Consider the following 13,758-nt stretch of genomic DNA (forward strand, 5'->3'; position numbering starts at 1 on the left):
CACACCCGGACTGTTGCAACACCTGCTGGTTTGTCTCTCTGCCTCATTTCTCCCTATCATTTATCCTCCACTCAAGTGAACTGATCTTACGGGACTAAACTCTCCTAGTCAATAAACTCCAGTGACTCTCTTGCTGTCAGGATAAAATATAAAATTCTCTATTTGGCATCTAGTCCCCCTCCTACCTTTCTAGTTTTCTCATATCTTATTCACCCTCCATGATGCAAGGACACTGGCTTCCTTGCTATCCTTTTCACAAGACACTCCCATCTCTAACTTCGTATTTTCATTGGCTGTCTGCCATCTCTGAAATTCTCTCCCTCCTCATCTCCACCTCCTTGTTTCCCTGGTTTCCTCTAAGTCTCAGCAAAAATCCTCCCTTCTGCAAGACACTTGTCCCAGGCCTTTAGTGCCTTTCTTCTGAGATTACATCTAATCTATCCTATCTATATCTTGTTTGCACATAGTTGTTTGCATTTTACCTCCCCCCCCCCATTAGATTGTAAATTCCTTGAGGATAGGGATTGTCTTCTGCCTTTCTTTGTATACTCAGTGCTTAGCACAATGCCTGGCACACGATAGATACCTAATGTTTTTGATGGTTGGCACATAGTAGGCACTTAATAAATGCTTGTCAACTACTGAAGAAAAAGGAAAATGGTACTCTCATAGAGGATGACTTCATCATGAGTAGGTCGTATCAGATTAACTTTATTTCCTTTTCTGATAGTTGGTCAGGGGAATGCCAGAGATATAGTATACGTAGGAGGTGGATGGGAGTCTGATAAAGGACAATAAAAAGAAGGTAGAACTACTCAATTCTTACTTTGTTTTATTTATGCCAAGAGGAATGACTTGTGGACTAGAAAGGGCAAAAAAAATGGCTAATAAGGAGTTAATACTCAATATAAATAAAAAGATATTAAGAAAGCATCTAGTTACCCTTAGTGAATTTACATTCCTTGGTTTCCAGACTATATCCTTGGGTACTGAAAGAACTGGCGGATAGATGAAAAATGTCACTGGTATTTGAAAAGATGGTGGAGAACGGGAAAGCTTCCACACTACTGAAGAAGAGCAGATGCCTTGGTTTTCAGATAAGAGAACAAAATAGGGAACTGGGCTGGAAAACATTTCCAAACCCTTCTACAAAAGGGCCTCTGAAATGGTTGTTTCTCAAGCATGTGGATGACTATAACAGTCCTTTCAGGTTTCACCAAGACCTGGAAATCCCTGCAAATAGTTGCTCAATCTTTTCACCACGAAAGGTACCTGGTAGTCTAACAGTACTTGCAAATTGGCAGGGGGCTGCTTCTTACCATTCATGGGCTGCCTAGTTAATCATCCATTTAAGCTTTAAATAGTTATAGCCTTTCCTCCTTATGCCTCCCATAGGGCCTGTCCTCTTCACACTCACTCCTCCTCAGCTGAGTAATTTAAGTTATAGCCAGCAAGCCAAATGATAATTTAAGTCTGGGAGAGTTCACCCAAATGTGATTGGTTTGTCCCTGGGGACTTGCCCCCTATAACTACAGCAGCTGTTGATCCCAAACTCTTGCTATCTGTAAATTCTTCTTAACTCTTTGACAAAGAGCTCTATGTAATTTTGAGAGCTCAGATCATAATCAATTGTCTGTAAAGGCAAAAATCTCCTGTCTCTCTTTTTAGTTTTCATCTCGATCCATCTGGGCCCTTCCCAGCTGTCTACACACTACCATGCTGTCTCTTCTTTAGCCACCATCCTCACCTCTGCTCCCCTGAACCCTGGACTCTACCTGTGTTCCCTGATCCTGACAGATGAGCTTGCTTCAGCCCAGAGCACTTCCTGACTTTGTCTTCGCCACGTCTCTGTGTAGGTCCTACCCTCTTGTCCTAGTGCAAATTACACCCCAACGAATTCCAGTTCTGGGTTACACATCCCTCAACCACCTATCTTCTATTTTCCTACTCGAGAGTTGCTGTTGCGAATGGGCTCAATACAAATTTGGGCTATTGTAGAGGCCTATGGGTTACGGCTACGTCACACAGGGTATGTGCTGGTGGACCCGCAGGCTGCTCTGCTCCTGACTCACTTCCTTACCAATTTCACTGGCTCACTGGCTATGTAGTGGGTATGTGTTGAAATATTCTTATCAATTGTCAAAATGACAAAAGCTCTCTAATTGGATTAGCACCCACCCTAGAATACCCACAGAAAATCTCTTCCCATTGGCTAATTTCTCTGTCTTCAACCCTGAACATACCATGTAGGCTTAAACAGAACCAATAACGGGTCATGTAATTTATGTCAAATAACAAAGAAGCAGATAAACATTTTAAACAAGGTCTAGGCTTCAATAAGCCTCACAGACAGGCACCACCTGTACTCCGGGAAAGCCAGGAAACCAAGCTGCAGCCTGAAATCCCTTCTTACCAACTGTCACCAAGTGCCGACTGCTGTCAAACCTGGCCTCCACTTCTGTCACACACTTGTCTGGCTGGGCCTTCGTCTGCTTGTGCATTATTCTTGTCTCTCCTGTCTGATTCCCCTAAACTTGGGTAAAAGTCTTCCTCCCAAAACACAAAATCCACAGAATAAACTGATCTCTCTCTAGAACCTGTCAACAGATCAGCTCCCCAAAGAATGCAGCTTAGGTTTTTGTTTTCCTCAGACTATCCATTAACTGTCTTATTGTCTTCTGGATTTTCTTCTCCAAGAAAGAGAGATCTCCTTAAAAATTCTGGATCTCCTTAAAATTAGCATCCAGTCTCCGATCCTAGGTCTTGGCAAACCAGGGCTACATTATTTAATCTCAGCTGGCTCTCACTATTGTATAATTCTTTTTTTCTCCCTAGTTGACTCTACCACACTCTCCAAGGTGACTTCCAAACCTCTTCTTTCTTAAGAGGTTTTCTCCATCCCCTCTTCCCCTTTCCCTATCAGCAGAGGTCCTCACCTATTTTACTGAAGAGGCTGAATGTTCCAAGCTCCTTCTCTCACTCCACACCTTCAATCCCCTCTGCATCATCCTACACTGTCTCTTTTTCTCCAGTCTCAGGTGAAGAGATGGGCTTTCTCCTGGCAAAGGCTAATCCCTCCACTTGTGCACTTGGTCCCATAAATAAATCAATTTAAGTTTTGTTAAGTGCCTACTATGTGCCAGGCACTGGGGATACAAACACTGAAACAACTTCTGCTGTCCACCTTTTAATTGGAGCTTCCATCCTTGCACCCCACCCCCTCCAGGCTTCTCTGAGAGCTCAATCTCTTCACCTTTCCCTTTTTCTCCTAGCTTCAATTTCTTTCCATGCCACCTTATATAAATATGATCAGGTCTCCACATACTTTAAAAACCTTCACTTCCATTTCTGAAGCAACAACTTAGGCCTTCTTTTCACACATTCCTAAAATGTTTTCTACGTTTTGTTTAGTAGTTTCCAGCTGTGCCCAAAATTTTTTGACCCCTTTTGAGGTTTTCTTGGCAAGAATCTTGGGTTTGCCATTCCCTTCTCCAACCCATTTTACAGATAAGAAACTGAGGGAAAGAGGGTTAAGTGACTTGTCCAGGGTCACACAGCTAAGTGCTTGAGGATGGATTTGAACTCAGGTCTTCCTGACCCCAGGACTGGCATGCTATCCACTTTGCCACCTAGCTGCCCCCATTGTCTATACTTGTCACCTATATTTCCTCACTTCCCACCCCTCAATATTTTGTAATCTGGCTACCAAAACCGTTACTAGACAAATTGCTCTCTTTAAGGTTGTTAAACTCTCTTTTTGCTGCTGAGTCTATTGGCCTTGTCCCAAGCCTCATTGTACTTGATGTCTCTAAAGCTTCTGCCACTGTGAACCCCACCCTCCTCCTTGGCTTCCATGACACTGCTCTTGTCATCCTTATCTCCCATCTGTGGGGCCATTATCTTTGTCCTGTCCACTAAGTGTCGGTATACCCCGTGACTTTGTATTGTGCTCTCTTCTTTTCATCCTCTCTTGGAGATCAACTACAATGAGTTTAATTATCATCTGTATGCAAAAACTATCTAAAACTACATACCTAGCCGTCCTGAGTTCTAGTCTCATAGAAAGTCATCTGCCCGCCGGACTTCTCTACCTGAATGTCCCATAGGCAGGCCAAACTCAATACATTCAAATAGAACCCATTCCCACCCCTCTTCCCTCTGCCTCCAAACCTACCTGTCTTCCTAACCACTATTTCTGTCCAGGTACAACCACCCAGGTTCACAACTCAGTCCTCAACTTTTTCACTTTCCCCTCATCCAATCGGCCTCCAAGACTTGCTGATTCTAATGCCAAAACTTTCCTCCTTCCCTTTCTCACTACTCATGTGGACACCATTCTAATTCAGGCCATCATCACCTCACCTGGACTACTTCAATAGACACCTAATTAGTATCCCTTCCTCCAGTCTCTCTTCTTCTCCAATCCATCTTTCCACCCAGCTGCCAAAACAGTCTTCTTCAAGCCACTGCTCTTGTAGCTTGCCCCTAGGAAGACAGAAACTCCTTTCTTTGGCATTCGGACCCATTGGTGGCCTCATTTCAGCCTGCCTACTTGTTTCTCACATGCTCCATTTCCCCTTTCCTAGACTTTGCACAGGCTGACCTCCTGTGCTTAGAAGTCTTTCCCTCCTTCCCTCTACCTCTTGAAATTCCCAGCTCCTTCCCCAATGTTCTTATGTGGAAGAGGGATCAGAGTATTTGTTCTGTTTGACCACAGATGGTGGAAATGAGCACAGTGGGGTGTGCAATGGGGAATATGCAGAGAAGTAAACGTAGGCTTGGTGTCAGGAGGAACTCCTCCATTATGACGAGAGACGTAGAAGGGGCCACCACCAGAAGCGGCTGCCTCCTCTATGGAGGTTTTTAAGCAGAGGCCGCCCTCTTCTAGGGTGTGCTGGAGTGTCTTCCTTTCCCATGTGCTGTGGAGGTCCCATCTATCTCTCCAATTCTATGATTCTGCAAAGGCTCCATCCAAGTGTCACCTCCTACACCAGGCCTTTCTTGATACCTCTCCCCTAGTTATCATCATTCTGTTCTTCCACCAGAAGATGCTGTGTCTATATTTTGTGTTTATTCATCTGGGCACAGCTCGTTCCTTCCCTGATAGAACATGAGCTCTGCTCCACCCCTTGTATCCCCAGTGTGTAGCAGGTTACTTAAATATTTGTTGAACTGCACCCTAAAAACTCCAGGGATGTTCTGTCTGGGATAAATTCTCAACGTTGTCTGGATGAACAATCTTGATACAATGATGGGAGCTGTGATGTAGACATGCCCTGGACCAATGTTAAAAAAAAATTGGCCAGTTTTGAGTCACTAGGCAGTTAAGAGTAAACTATAGTCCTAACCCCTTTTATTTATTTGTTGTGACTGCTTATAATCACCAGGAAATTTTTATCTGACAATGATGGTTATTTGAAAATGGCTAACATCACCATGAAAATACTCAGCTGAAAACACTTTACCAGGTGCTATATTTATTTCTGCCCTGTTCCTTCTCCCATAAACAATTTGTGCTAATAATGATATCAGTCTGTGGATGTCCATAACTGCTATGACTGATGAAGCTGTTCCTATTATAAAGATGGAAATAAGACTACCATTTCAGCAGGAGTCAGAAAAAAGAGAGGGTACCTGTGGGAGGTAGTGGCAAGATGTCATTAAAAACACCCCCACTATACTAACACTTAACAAATGGGCCATTTAAGGGAGTGAGCTCAGGAGGCAAATATGCACACAACTTGTCAGAACTGCTTTTCTAAGATAGAGTCTGTAAAAACCAAGTTTGGAAAAAGAAGGTAGGATCATTTAAAAGACTGCTGGATCTGGATTTTAGCTTAAATATGCTCATGCCTCCTTTGGTCCTTGTCAGTAGCATCTAATTTCTCTCCTTCCCTCCCCACACCCCAAACCAGGAAGCGAGCCTGAAGTCAAATAGTGGAGCCAGAAAGAAGCAGGGACAGGCTGAAGTAACCATCTTCCCATTCACAGATCTGGCAGTGGTGGCATGTGATGGCTTGAGAAGCCCTTCACCCTGTGCCCAGGGCCTTTGGCTTGTATGCTTTACTCATGTGAGTATCCCTTCTGTATTTTGCTGCATTCATTCACTCCCAGTAAGTCTCCAGAATTCAAAAGAGGGGGCTACAGAAGCAGTCTGGAGAGTACCTCTTACACTATTGTTTTGGTTTGTCCTTTGGAGCAGGGGCATGTCCTAGCAATATGCCCCTCATGGTTCAGACCCCATATATTGAGCTACTTGTGTCAGCTCCAATAGTATGACTGTGGAGAGGGAGGTCATAAAGGAGCTGGGGGAAGGTATCTAAGCAATGTCTATGGAAATGGCTTCACAGAGGACTGGCCCCACTTGAAGTGGCTCTTCATTTAGGAAATGGGGTCCAAAAGGAAGGGGAGCCCTACTTGGCTTATTGTCCTGGGAGAATCTATCAGAGCAGAGCAGAGTTTCTACCACTAGCTACCCACTCCCACCCTTGGACCTGGCAGAAACCATGGGTGTGAAACAATATACACAAAAACATCAAAACGTATTTATTCCTAACAAGTTATAAGCGCCTATTCTGATACAGGCATAGATTCTCATCTGTCAAAAAAAAAAAAAAGAGTAATGATGCTGCAAAGGAGACTGCATAGAAGCCACTGTCCCCAGATGACTTTGTACACAGTATTAGATACACTATTCTATTTTCAATTGAAACTTAAAATGTTTTTTACACTTCCATCTGATGACAATAAAAATGCGGATTTTTGATCTTTATGGATACCTTCAAATTTGCTTGTACCCTCAGTCAAAAAGTATGTATCTTTGTAGTTTTTGCTAATAAAAAAATGCTAGTCAGGAAGTTTAACCCATTTTAGGGCTCCTACCTGTATGTAATTTTTAAAAAAGAGTAAACCTGACATCAATTCACAATAAATTTATTTTACATAAAGGAAGAAGCTTGCCGTTAGTGAAAAATTCAGTAGAAAACAGATCTCCTGCTTTCTATCTAGGTTTACTCAAAAGTAGAATCCGTTTGTTAGTGAAAACTTCAGTAGAAACAGAGAATCCTGTAAGAAAACATCCTTGGCACGAAGTAAAAAGCTCTTAACACCAAATCTGAAGCAATGAAAAATTTACCATGCAACGTTATTGGCAGAAAAGCCTAGTTCTGATGGCTGGTAGTTTCTGAGTCTCTTTTAAGACATTAACATGGAAGACACTTAAACCTGCTTTACATAGTTAATCATTTATAAATATTATGTCATAACTGGTAGTCTGGATAGAGGCCCCCACTTAGTTGAGCAGTTCTAAGTAAGTAATTGGTACTTTGCCCTTTTGGTTTCCCCTTTCACCCATCAGCCAGTCTGAATCCATGCCAACGATACTGTATACTGTGATCACCTAAAAAATAAAAAAGTTTGCAGTTATTCATTTTTTTAATAAAATATGACAGTGACTATAAGTGCTCTTGTGAATCGTGTTTTATATAAAAATTAAGAAACACTTCTTCCAAAACTACCTCTGACTAGCTCAAACTCTCATTTTTTCAAGGAATTAAACAATGTTACCAAATCTTGTCAAAAGATACAGTGTCTCTTAGGGCTACTTCTCCAAACACAGAAAAAGTACCGTCTTACCAGCTTTTTGGCATCTTACTCTGTTATACAAGATTTAAAGTCAAGAAAAGACAGACAGTAATATAAACCATCAGAAATCTAAAGTCATGCCTGTCCCCAGGGAACGTCCTAAGGGCCTTACCTCATCGGCGAGAAGTGATAATTCACTACTGTTTGCAGCATCATAATCATAGAGAACCCTGGCCTTCCTACTTCCGCTGGATTCCTTCAAGTCACTGAGGGAGGGAGTAACAATTGTGCTACTTGCTGAAGGCAACAGAGAGGAGGTAACTGGGGTTGATGAGGAAGTGGAGGTGTTGGACGTGGAAGTTGTGGAAGCCTGATTGTTGTTAGATATGAAGGCAGATGGAAAACTGTTGAAAACAAAATGGCCAAGGGATTATTTCCCTACTCTTTATTTTTAAAAATTGATATACAAATTAGTCGCTAAATTGTTAAGGCTTCTTTCAGCTCACAACGACGAGCTTCTTTTTGGTTAAAATAAGGGATTAATTTCTTCTCAGCGTAGACAATCACATTCGCAGGACTACTGTTAAACTCTGCAGGAAAGAATTTTCTCTGAGAAATCGGGCAATAAATATTTTAACAAGTTTCAGTCGTCAAACAGTCAGCACCATAGTGCTACCACTTGGCGGCACTATTCACTGTCTTTGGGAAAAAAGTGGTTAATGACAAAATGCTGTGGCACAGCCCCCAGCTCCCATTCCCTTCTAAGTCTGCAGAACAATGATGCTGGATAAAGTTCATAAAGCTCCAGGGAGAAAAAACAAAGTGTGTTACAAAAGCTTTCTCTTAAAGACCTCTGGAATAAAATACTGCTTTTTACAAAATGTTTCTTGAGTGTGAAGGAATTTTCCAGAAAAGTAGAAATTCAGATTTGACCTTAAAAGTGTCATGGGGAGGGGGGGGAAGGGGCAGGCAGAGAATGGAACATTCATTTAAATAATAATGAAAGAGAAAAATTCCCAGAATTCCCCCTTTAAAAATTCAGGTACAGAAATGAAAATTGTCATGGACACACAGGCACCATTATAGTCAGTTGCCTTTACCTTATAAAAATCCATATTTCAACTTAAATGGTATTACATAACCATCCTGGGTCATTTTTCAGTTGTCTGACCCTTCATGATCCCAAACGGGGTTTTCTTGGCAAAGATACTGGAGTGGCTCTCCATTTCCTTCTCCAGCTCATTTTACAAATGAGAAAACTGAGGTAAACAGGTCACGAGACTTGCCCAGGGTCACACTGCTAGTAAGCGTCTGAGGCCAGATTTGAACTCAGGAAGGGGACCTGGTGTCCCATCTCCCACACCACCTAGCTGTCCGTCCCACATTCTCCATATCCAATGTTAATAATGCTAGCTAATATTTGTGTAGAGCTTTAAGGTTTGCAAAACGCTTTACAAATATTATTTCATCTGATCTTCACAACAACCCTTCGATGTAGGTGTTATTATTACCCTCATTTTACAGATAGGGAAACTGAGGCATGAAGGTTAAGTGGTTTGCCCAGGTTTACACAGGCAGGGCTCACACTCAGTTCTCCCAGACCACAAGTACAGCATGTTCTCCACTGTGCCATCTAGCTGCCCCCAAATTTATGACTTCTAACATCTCTTGTATAAGCCCACCACCCCGGGGCAGGCAGGCCCTTCATCACCTCACGGCTGGTCACCCTGCCACCAGTCTCTCTCCCTTCTCCAGTCCATCCTCCACTCAGCTGTAAAAGTGGGCTTCCTAAAGGGCCACTCTGGCCATTTTCAGTAAATTCTCATGACCCCCTATTACCTCTGGTAGCAAATACAAAATCCTGTTTGCCTTTTAAAATCTTTCACCACTTGGCCCCTTCCTACTCCTCTCTACATACTCCACAATCCAGTGACACTGGTCTCCTGGCTGTTCCTCAAACAAAACATTTTATGTGCCAGCTCTGGGCATTTTCACTGGCTGTTGTCTCCTATACCTGGAATTCTTCCCCTCCCTCTTCACTTCTGCTTGCTGGCATCCCTGGCTCCTTCAAGTCTCTACTAAAATTCTATCCTCTGTAAGAAGCCTTTCCTGAACCCCCTTTCATGCTACTGCTTTTCCTCGGAGATGACCTGGATGTATACAGATGCTTGCCTAAGGTCTCCTCCATTAGACTGTGAGCTCCTTGAGCGCAGGGGCTGTAGTTGCCTTTCTTTATATGCTTATTACTTAGTATAATGTCCAGCACGTGGCCCCTGCTAGATAAAACCCTGAGGGCCTGGACGAGCAAAACTTTGCAAAGAGGAATTCTCACTAATCTACCACTCCAGGAAATGTCCTAGGGCTATGCTCCCGACTTTCTCCCAAACCCTGCAAGAGCATCTTGACTAGTTAGCTACCTCATAAAGCAAGGTTTAACAGAATTTATATTTACTCAAGAACAATTTTTAGAAATACTTGAATTTAATGCTATTCTTAACACAACTGTCCAAATGACAGTTTTCTCTACTACTTTCATTTCGGTTTTATGCAGTTTCATCTATGCCTCCTAATATTTAGAGAAAAAATAGGAAGTATTCTTTGAAGTCATTAAAGCTGTGTGCTGAACGAACATTATTAGATTCATGAAAAAAATTAAAGACAAATCAAGATTTTTAATTTATAGCATGGCTACTAATCATATTATATCATATTAAAGAGAAATTGAGTTCAAGTCTGGCCTCAGACACTTACCAGCTGTGAGACCTTGGGCAAGTCATTTTACCCCATATACCTCAGTTTCCTCATCTGTAAAATGAGTTGGAGAAGGAAATGGCAAACCACTTCAATATCATTGTCAAGAAAACCTCAAATGGGGTCACAGAGTCTGAAATGACTGAACAGCAACATAGCCTCTGTTCATTCTAACCTAACCTTTTCCAATTAGGATGAAACAGACATTCTGACATAATGAGCCAAGAGAAGTGGTCTCAGAATCCAGAGGATCTGGGTTTAAGTGATGCCTCAGACTTACACTTGGCTGTGAGACCCACTCAGGGCTCCAGGGCCTTCCTTAAGGCTATACTTACAGATTAGGCCCCAGCTCGGTAATGGCAGAGGGAATTTCCTCACTGGGGGTACCTGTTTCCAATGAAAGCAAAAGGTCTGGTCCCCAGATTCCCCAACACCCCCCCATAAAAAAGAGGAAAAAAACAGTCTATATGACCCTATTTAAATTTTATTAAATACTTTGGTTCAGAACATTGAAAAAGAAAACTCACTTGGTAGAAAAGGGGGGTGGGGTGGGGAAGGCTGCTCCAACAATACAACTTTTTGTTTCAAAAGGGAAGTTAAAATAAAAAACACATGCTTCTGTTAGGTGGTTATGATCAAATACTACAACTTTCAAATTTAGGTTCCACCCTTCAAAAGGTCAATAGAGTTTTTAAAATATCACTTCCCCACAAAACCCTAATGTGTATTTCTTCAATGATAACTCAGGGTACCCCTCAAAGATCAGAAGAAGGGAGGAAAGCTCTTATTTCTCCCAGCTCTGTGTTCTTGTCTCAGGCATACAGCACCTAGCTGCTTCTCTGCCTGGCTGTCCTACTATTTGGTGTTTCAAGTTTCATCTGACAGAAGTCCTGAAAAGGTGGGGTGGTCTTATGGGAAACTAAGAAGAGAAACGATGGGTTATTTTTCCAATTTGAAACTTATGCCCAAATATTCCATTTTAAAATTAGTGTAACTTCTTATATTATTATGTAAATGCCAACTAGGATTCATACAACATAGATTTGTTAAGATTATTAATGTAATATTTTAAAATCCAATTTGGTGTTCAAGAATTAAATACATCATATTTTAAATTCAAATGCCTCAGTTACCTTTATACCCTTTTTAGTGCTACTATTAAAATAGAGGTCTTGAATAGAAATAAATGCAGGTTTGGAAGAGAAAAAAATGAGGTACCTAAAACCACCCTTTTACTGGTAACCTGCATTTTGTGTATAAAAACACCTTACAGTCCCTCGACCACAGGACAGGAGGTGAAGACTAGCCAAGTGATTCTTGATTAGGACAAATCTTTTGAACTTTAATTTCTGATCCACTCTCTTAACACCAGATTAGTCTGTCCAAACTGACAGAACCGGGTCTCTCTCTTCTGTGCTAAGCAGAAAAGAACAAATCCTCCACAGAGAATCCTGTCCTTCGCCTCCGCAAGGCCTTTCTAGACAGCCTCAGCCTTCCTAGAGCTCAGCAAAGGGAGGAGAGTTGGTAAGTCAGGTTCCCTGTCCTGCTTCATATTTGCATGACCCTCTCCTCCTGTAGACATGTGCTGATGGCAGACTCGGAATGACTGAAGACGACAAGTTCCCCGCCAGTTCAGTGGGATGGCTATTGGACACTGCCTGGGTTACTTGGCAGCAGCTTAACCTCTCTGGGCCAGACCTTATCTGTAAAACAGGGATAACATCTGCAGCACTGACCTCCCTGGGTTATTATGAGCATCAGATGAAAACATGTAAAAAAAAGATCCTGCAAAACCCAAAGTACGATATAAACTGCAGCTGTTATGATTCTCTTAGAACCCAGGATGCTTTGATAGGTCACTCAGATGTTTTAAGGTCTAATGTGGAAGCAAAAATACCTGCAGGAGACAGGTAATTGTACATTTCAACTGGATTACTAGAAAGAACTTACGAAGTATAGCTTGGGAGGCAGCAGATACGGCTGAATCTGTAGGGACAGGGACTAGGTTCAAACTCTGGCTTTGCTACTTCCTTGTTTGACCTTGAACTAGTCTCTTGCTTGGGCCCGTTTCCTCATCTACAAAGTGAGGTGGTGGGAGCTCTAAATCTACACCCTCTGATGTCCTTCAGATATCGACTGACCCTTTGCCTAACTGTCCTTCTTGGGGTCTCAATGTCTTCATGGAAAACAAGGTGACTGGATGGGACTGGATTGATTTTATGAGGCCCCAGTTATATTTATTTTTTCAAAGTTCCCTTTGACACAGCGCAGAGAATGTCCTCCCTCAACAGGGCTCTCACCTACATACTGACTGTTGATATCCCTAAATCCTTGCAAACAGCTGCAAGTACTTTAGTGCATGGAGAGAGTGGTGAGAACCAAATTACCATTCTTAAAAATTAACTGATCCTAAGTGTTGTAGAAACCATTAACATCTCTGCTCTTTCTTCCTGTGATCACAGGGAAGTCTCCCTCTAGGCTGGTCCACAGCTCCACCTCAGAAAAGGCACTCATTCCTACCTCCCAAGTTGTTTCTGCAGGTCCAGCATGTACTGGTAGCACTGAGCATAGTAAGTCATCTGGGCTTCCACAAAGTCATTCAAGCAGCGAAGATGGTGGGCCTAGGGGACAAAGTTAAAGAGCAGGACAAGGGCTGGCAAGTAACAATGACACTGATGAAGAATTATAAAATCCACCCTTAGCTTACGATGCCACTGCGTTACTGAAAGGAGATAATATAAAGTCTGTTTCACTAATATAATCACTAATATAACATAATGTAATACAGTGAGTGTGTATAGAGAAGGCCATGTAAAAACAAGAGAAGTAGGCCTGAAAACCTGCATGGCTCTACTGGACAAAGTGAGTCAAGGAGAAAGTTGTATTTTCCCCATTTATCATGACAAATTCCATACAATTTATGCCCCTCTTCCCCCCTCCTGGTATGCACTTTTAATATTTTCATCCCTTTGGAGTATATCTGTATTTTGCTTGAGTGTTCAATATTCAAAATGAATGATTTTAAGTACTTACATGTGTACTGCTGATCCCTTCCAGAAGGAGTCTGGTAATCTCTGCTTGACGGTCAAATTCACTCTGAGTTATTCTTAATTCCTGTTCAGACTTAAGATAGAATATATATGTATATGTATTTAGAATTCACTGAAAAGAAAAATGTATTAAATCAGCATTTAGCCTAGTCCTTCAATTATTTTTTAAAAAATGCTTTTACCTGACAACTACCTAATTTTAAGTCTTAATGTATCACTTATCTACAAGGGAATTAAGTGATGCTTAAAGGGAAATTGCCATACAAAAGATAGGTAAATATGCACAAAATACTGGGGAAAAATGGAAGGGAAGAACTCAAGACATTTTTAACAGTACTTAGGACTTCAGTATCACAACTACTTTCTATTTCAT

General features: G+C 41.8%; 1 protein-coding gene across 1 annotated transcript in view; it reads right to left on the reverse strand.

The window, feature by feature from the left end:
* Positions 1-6,917: 6,917 nt before the first annotated feature.
* The window catches only part of SH3GLB1 (SH3 domain containing GRB2 like, endophilin B1), a 46,000-nt gene continuing 39,159 nt past the window's right edge, over positions 6,918-13,758 (reverse strand). Inside the window, exons 6-9 of the mRNA XM_036755419.1 lie at positions 13,369-13,458; positions 12,856-12,956; positions 7,757-7,988; positions 6,918-7,399 (exon numbers count right to left, since the gene is read on the reverse strand). Coding sequence (XP_036611314.1) covers positions 7,292-7,399; positions 7,757-7,988; positions 12,856-12,956; positions 13,369-13,458 — 531 coding nt within the window. The 3' untranslated portion in view covers positions 6,918-7,291. The remainder of the gene's footprint in view (positions 7,400-7,756; positions 7,989-12,855; positions 12,957-13,368; positions 13,459-13,758) is intronic.

This window comes from Trichosurus vulpecula, chromosome 4, assembly GCF_011100635.1.
Source record: "Trichosurus vulpecula isolate mTriVul1 chromosome 4, mTriVul1.pri, whole genome shotgun sequence".
NCBI classification, from domain to species: domain Eukaryota; kingdom Metazoa; phylum Chordata; class Mammalia; order Diprotodontia; family Phalangeridae; genus Trichosurus; species Trichosurus vulpecula.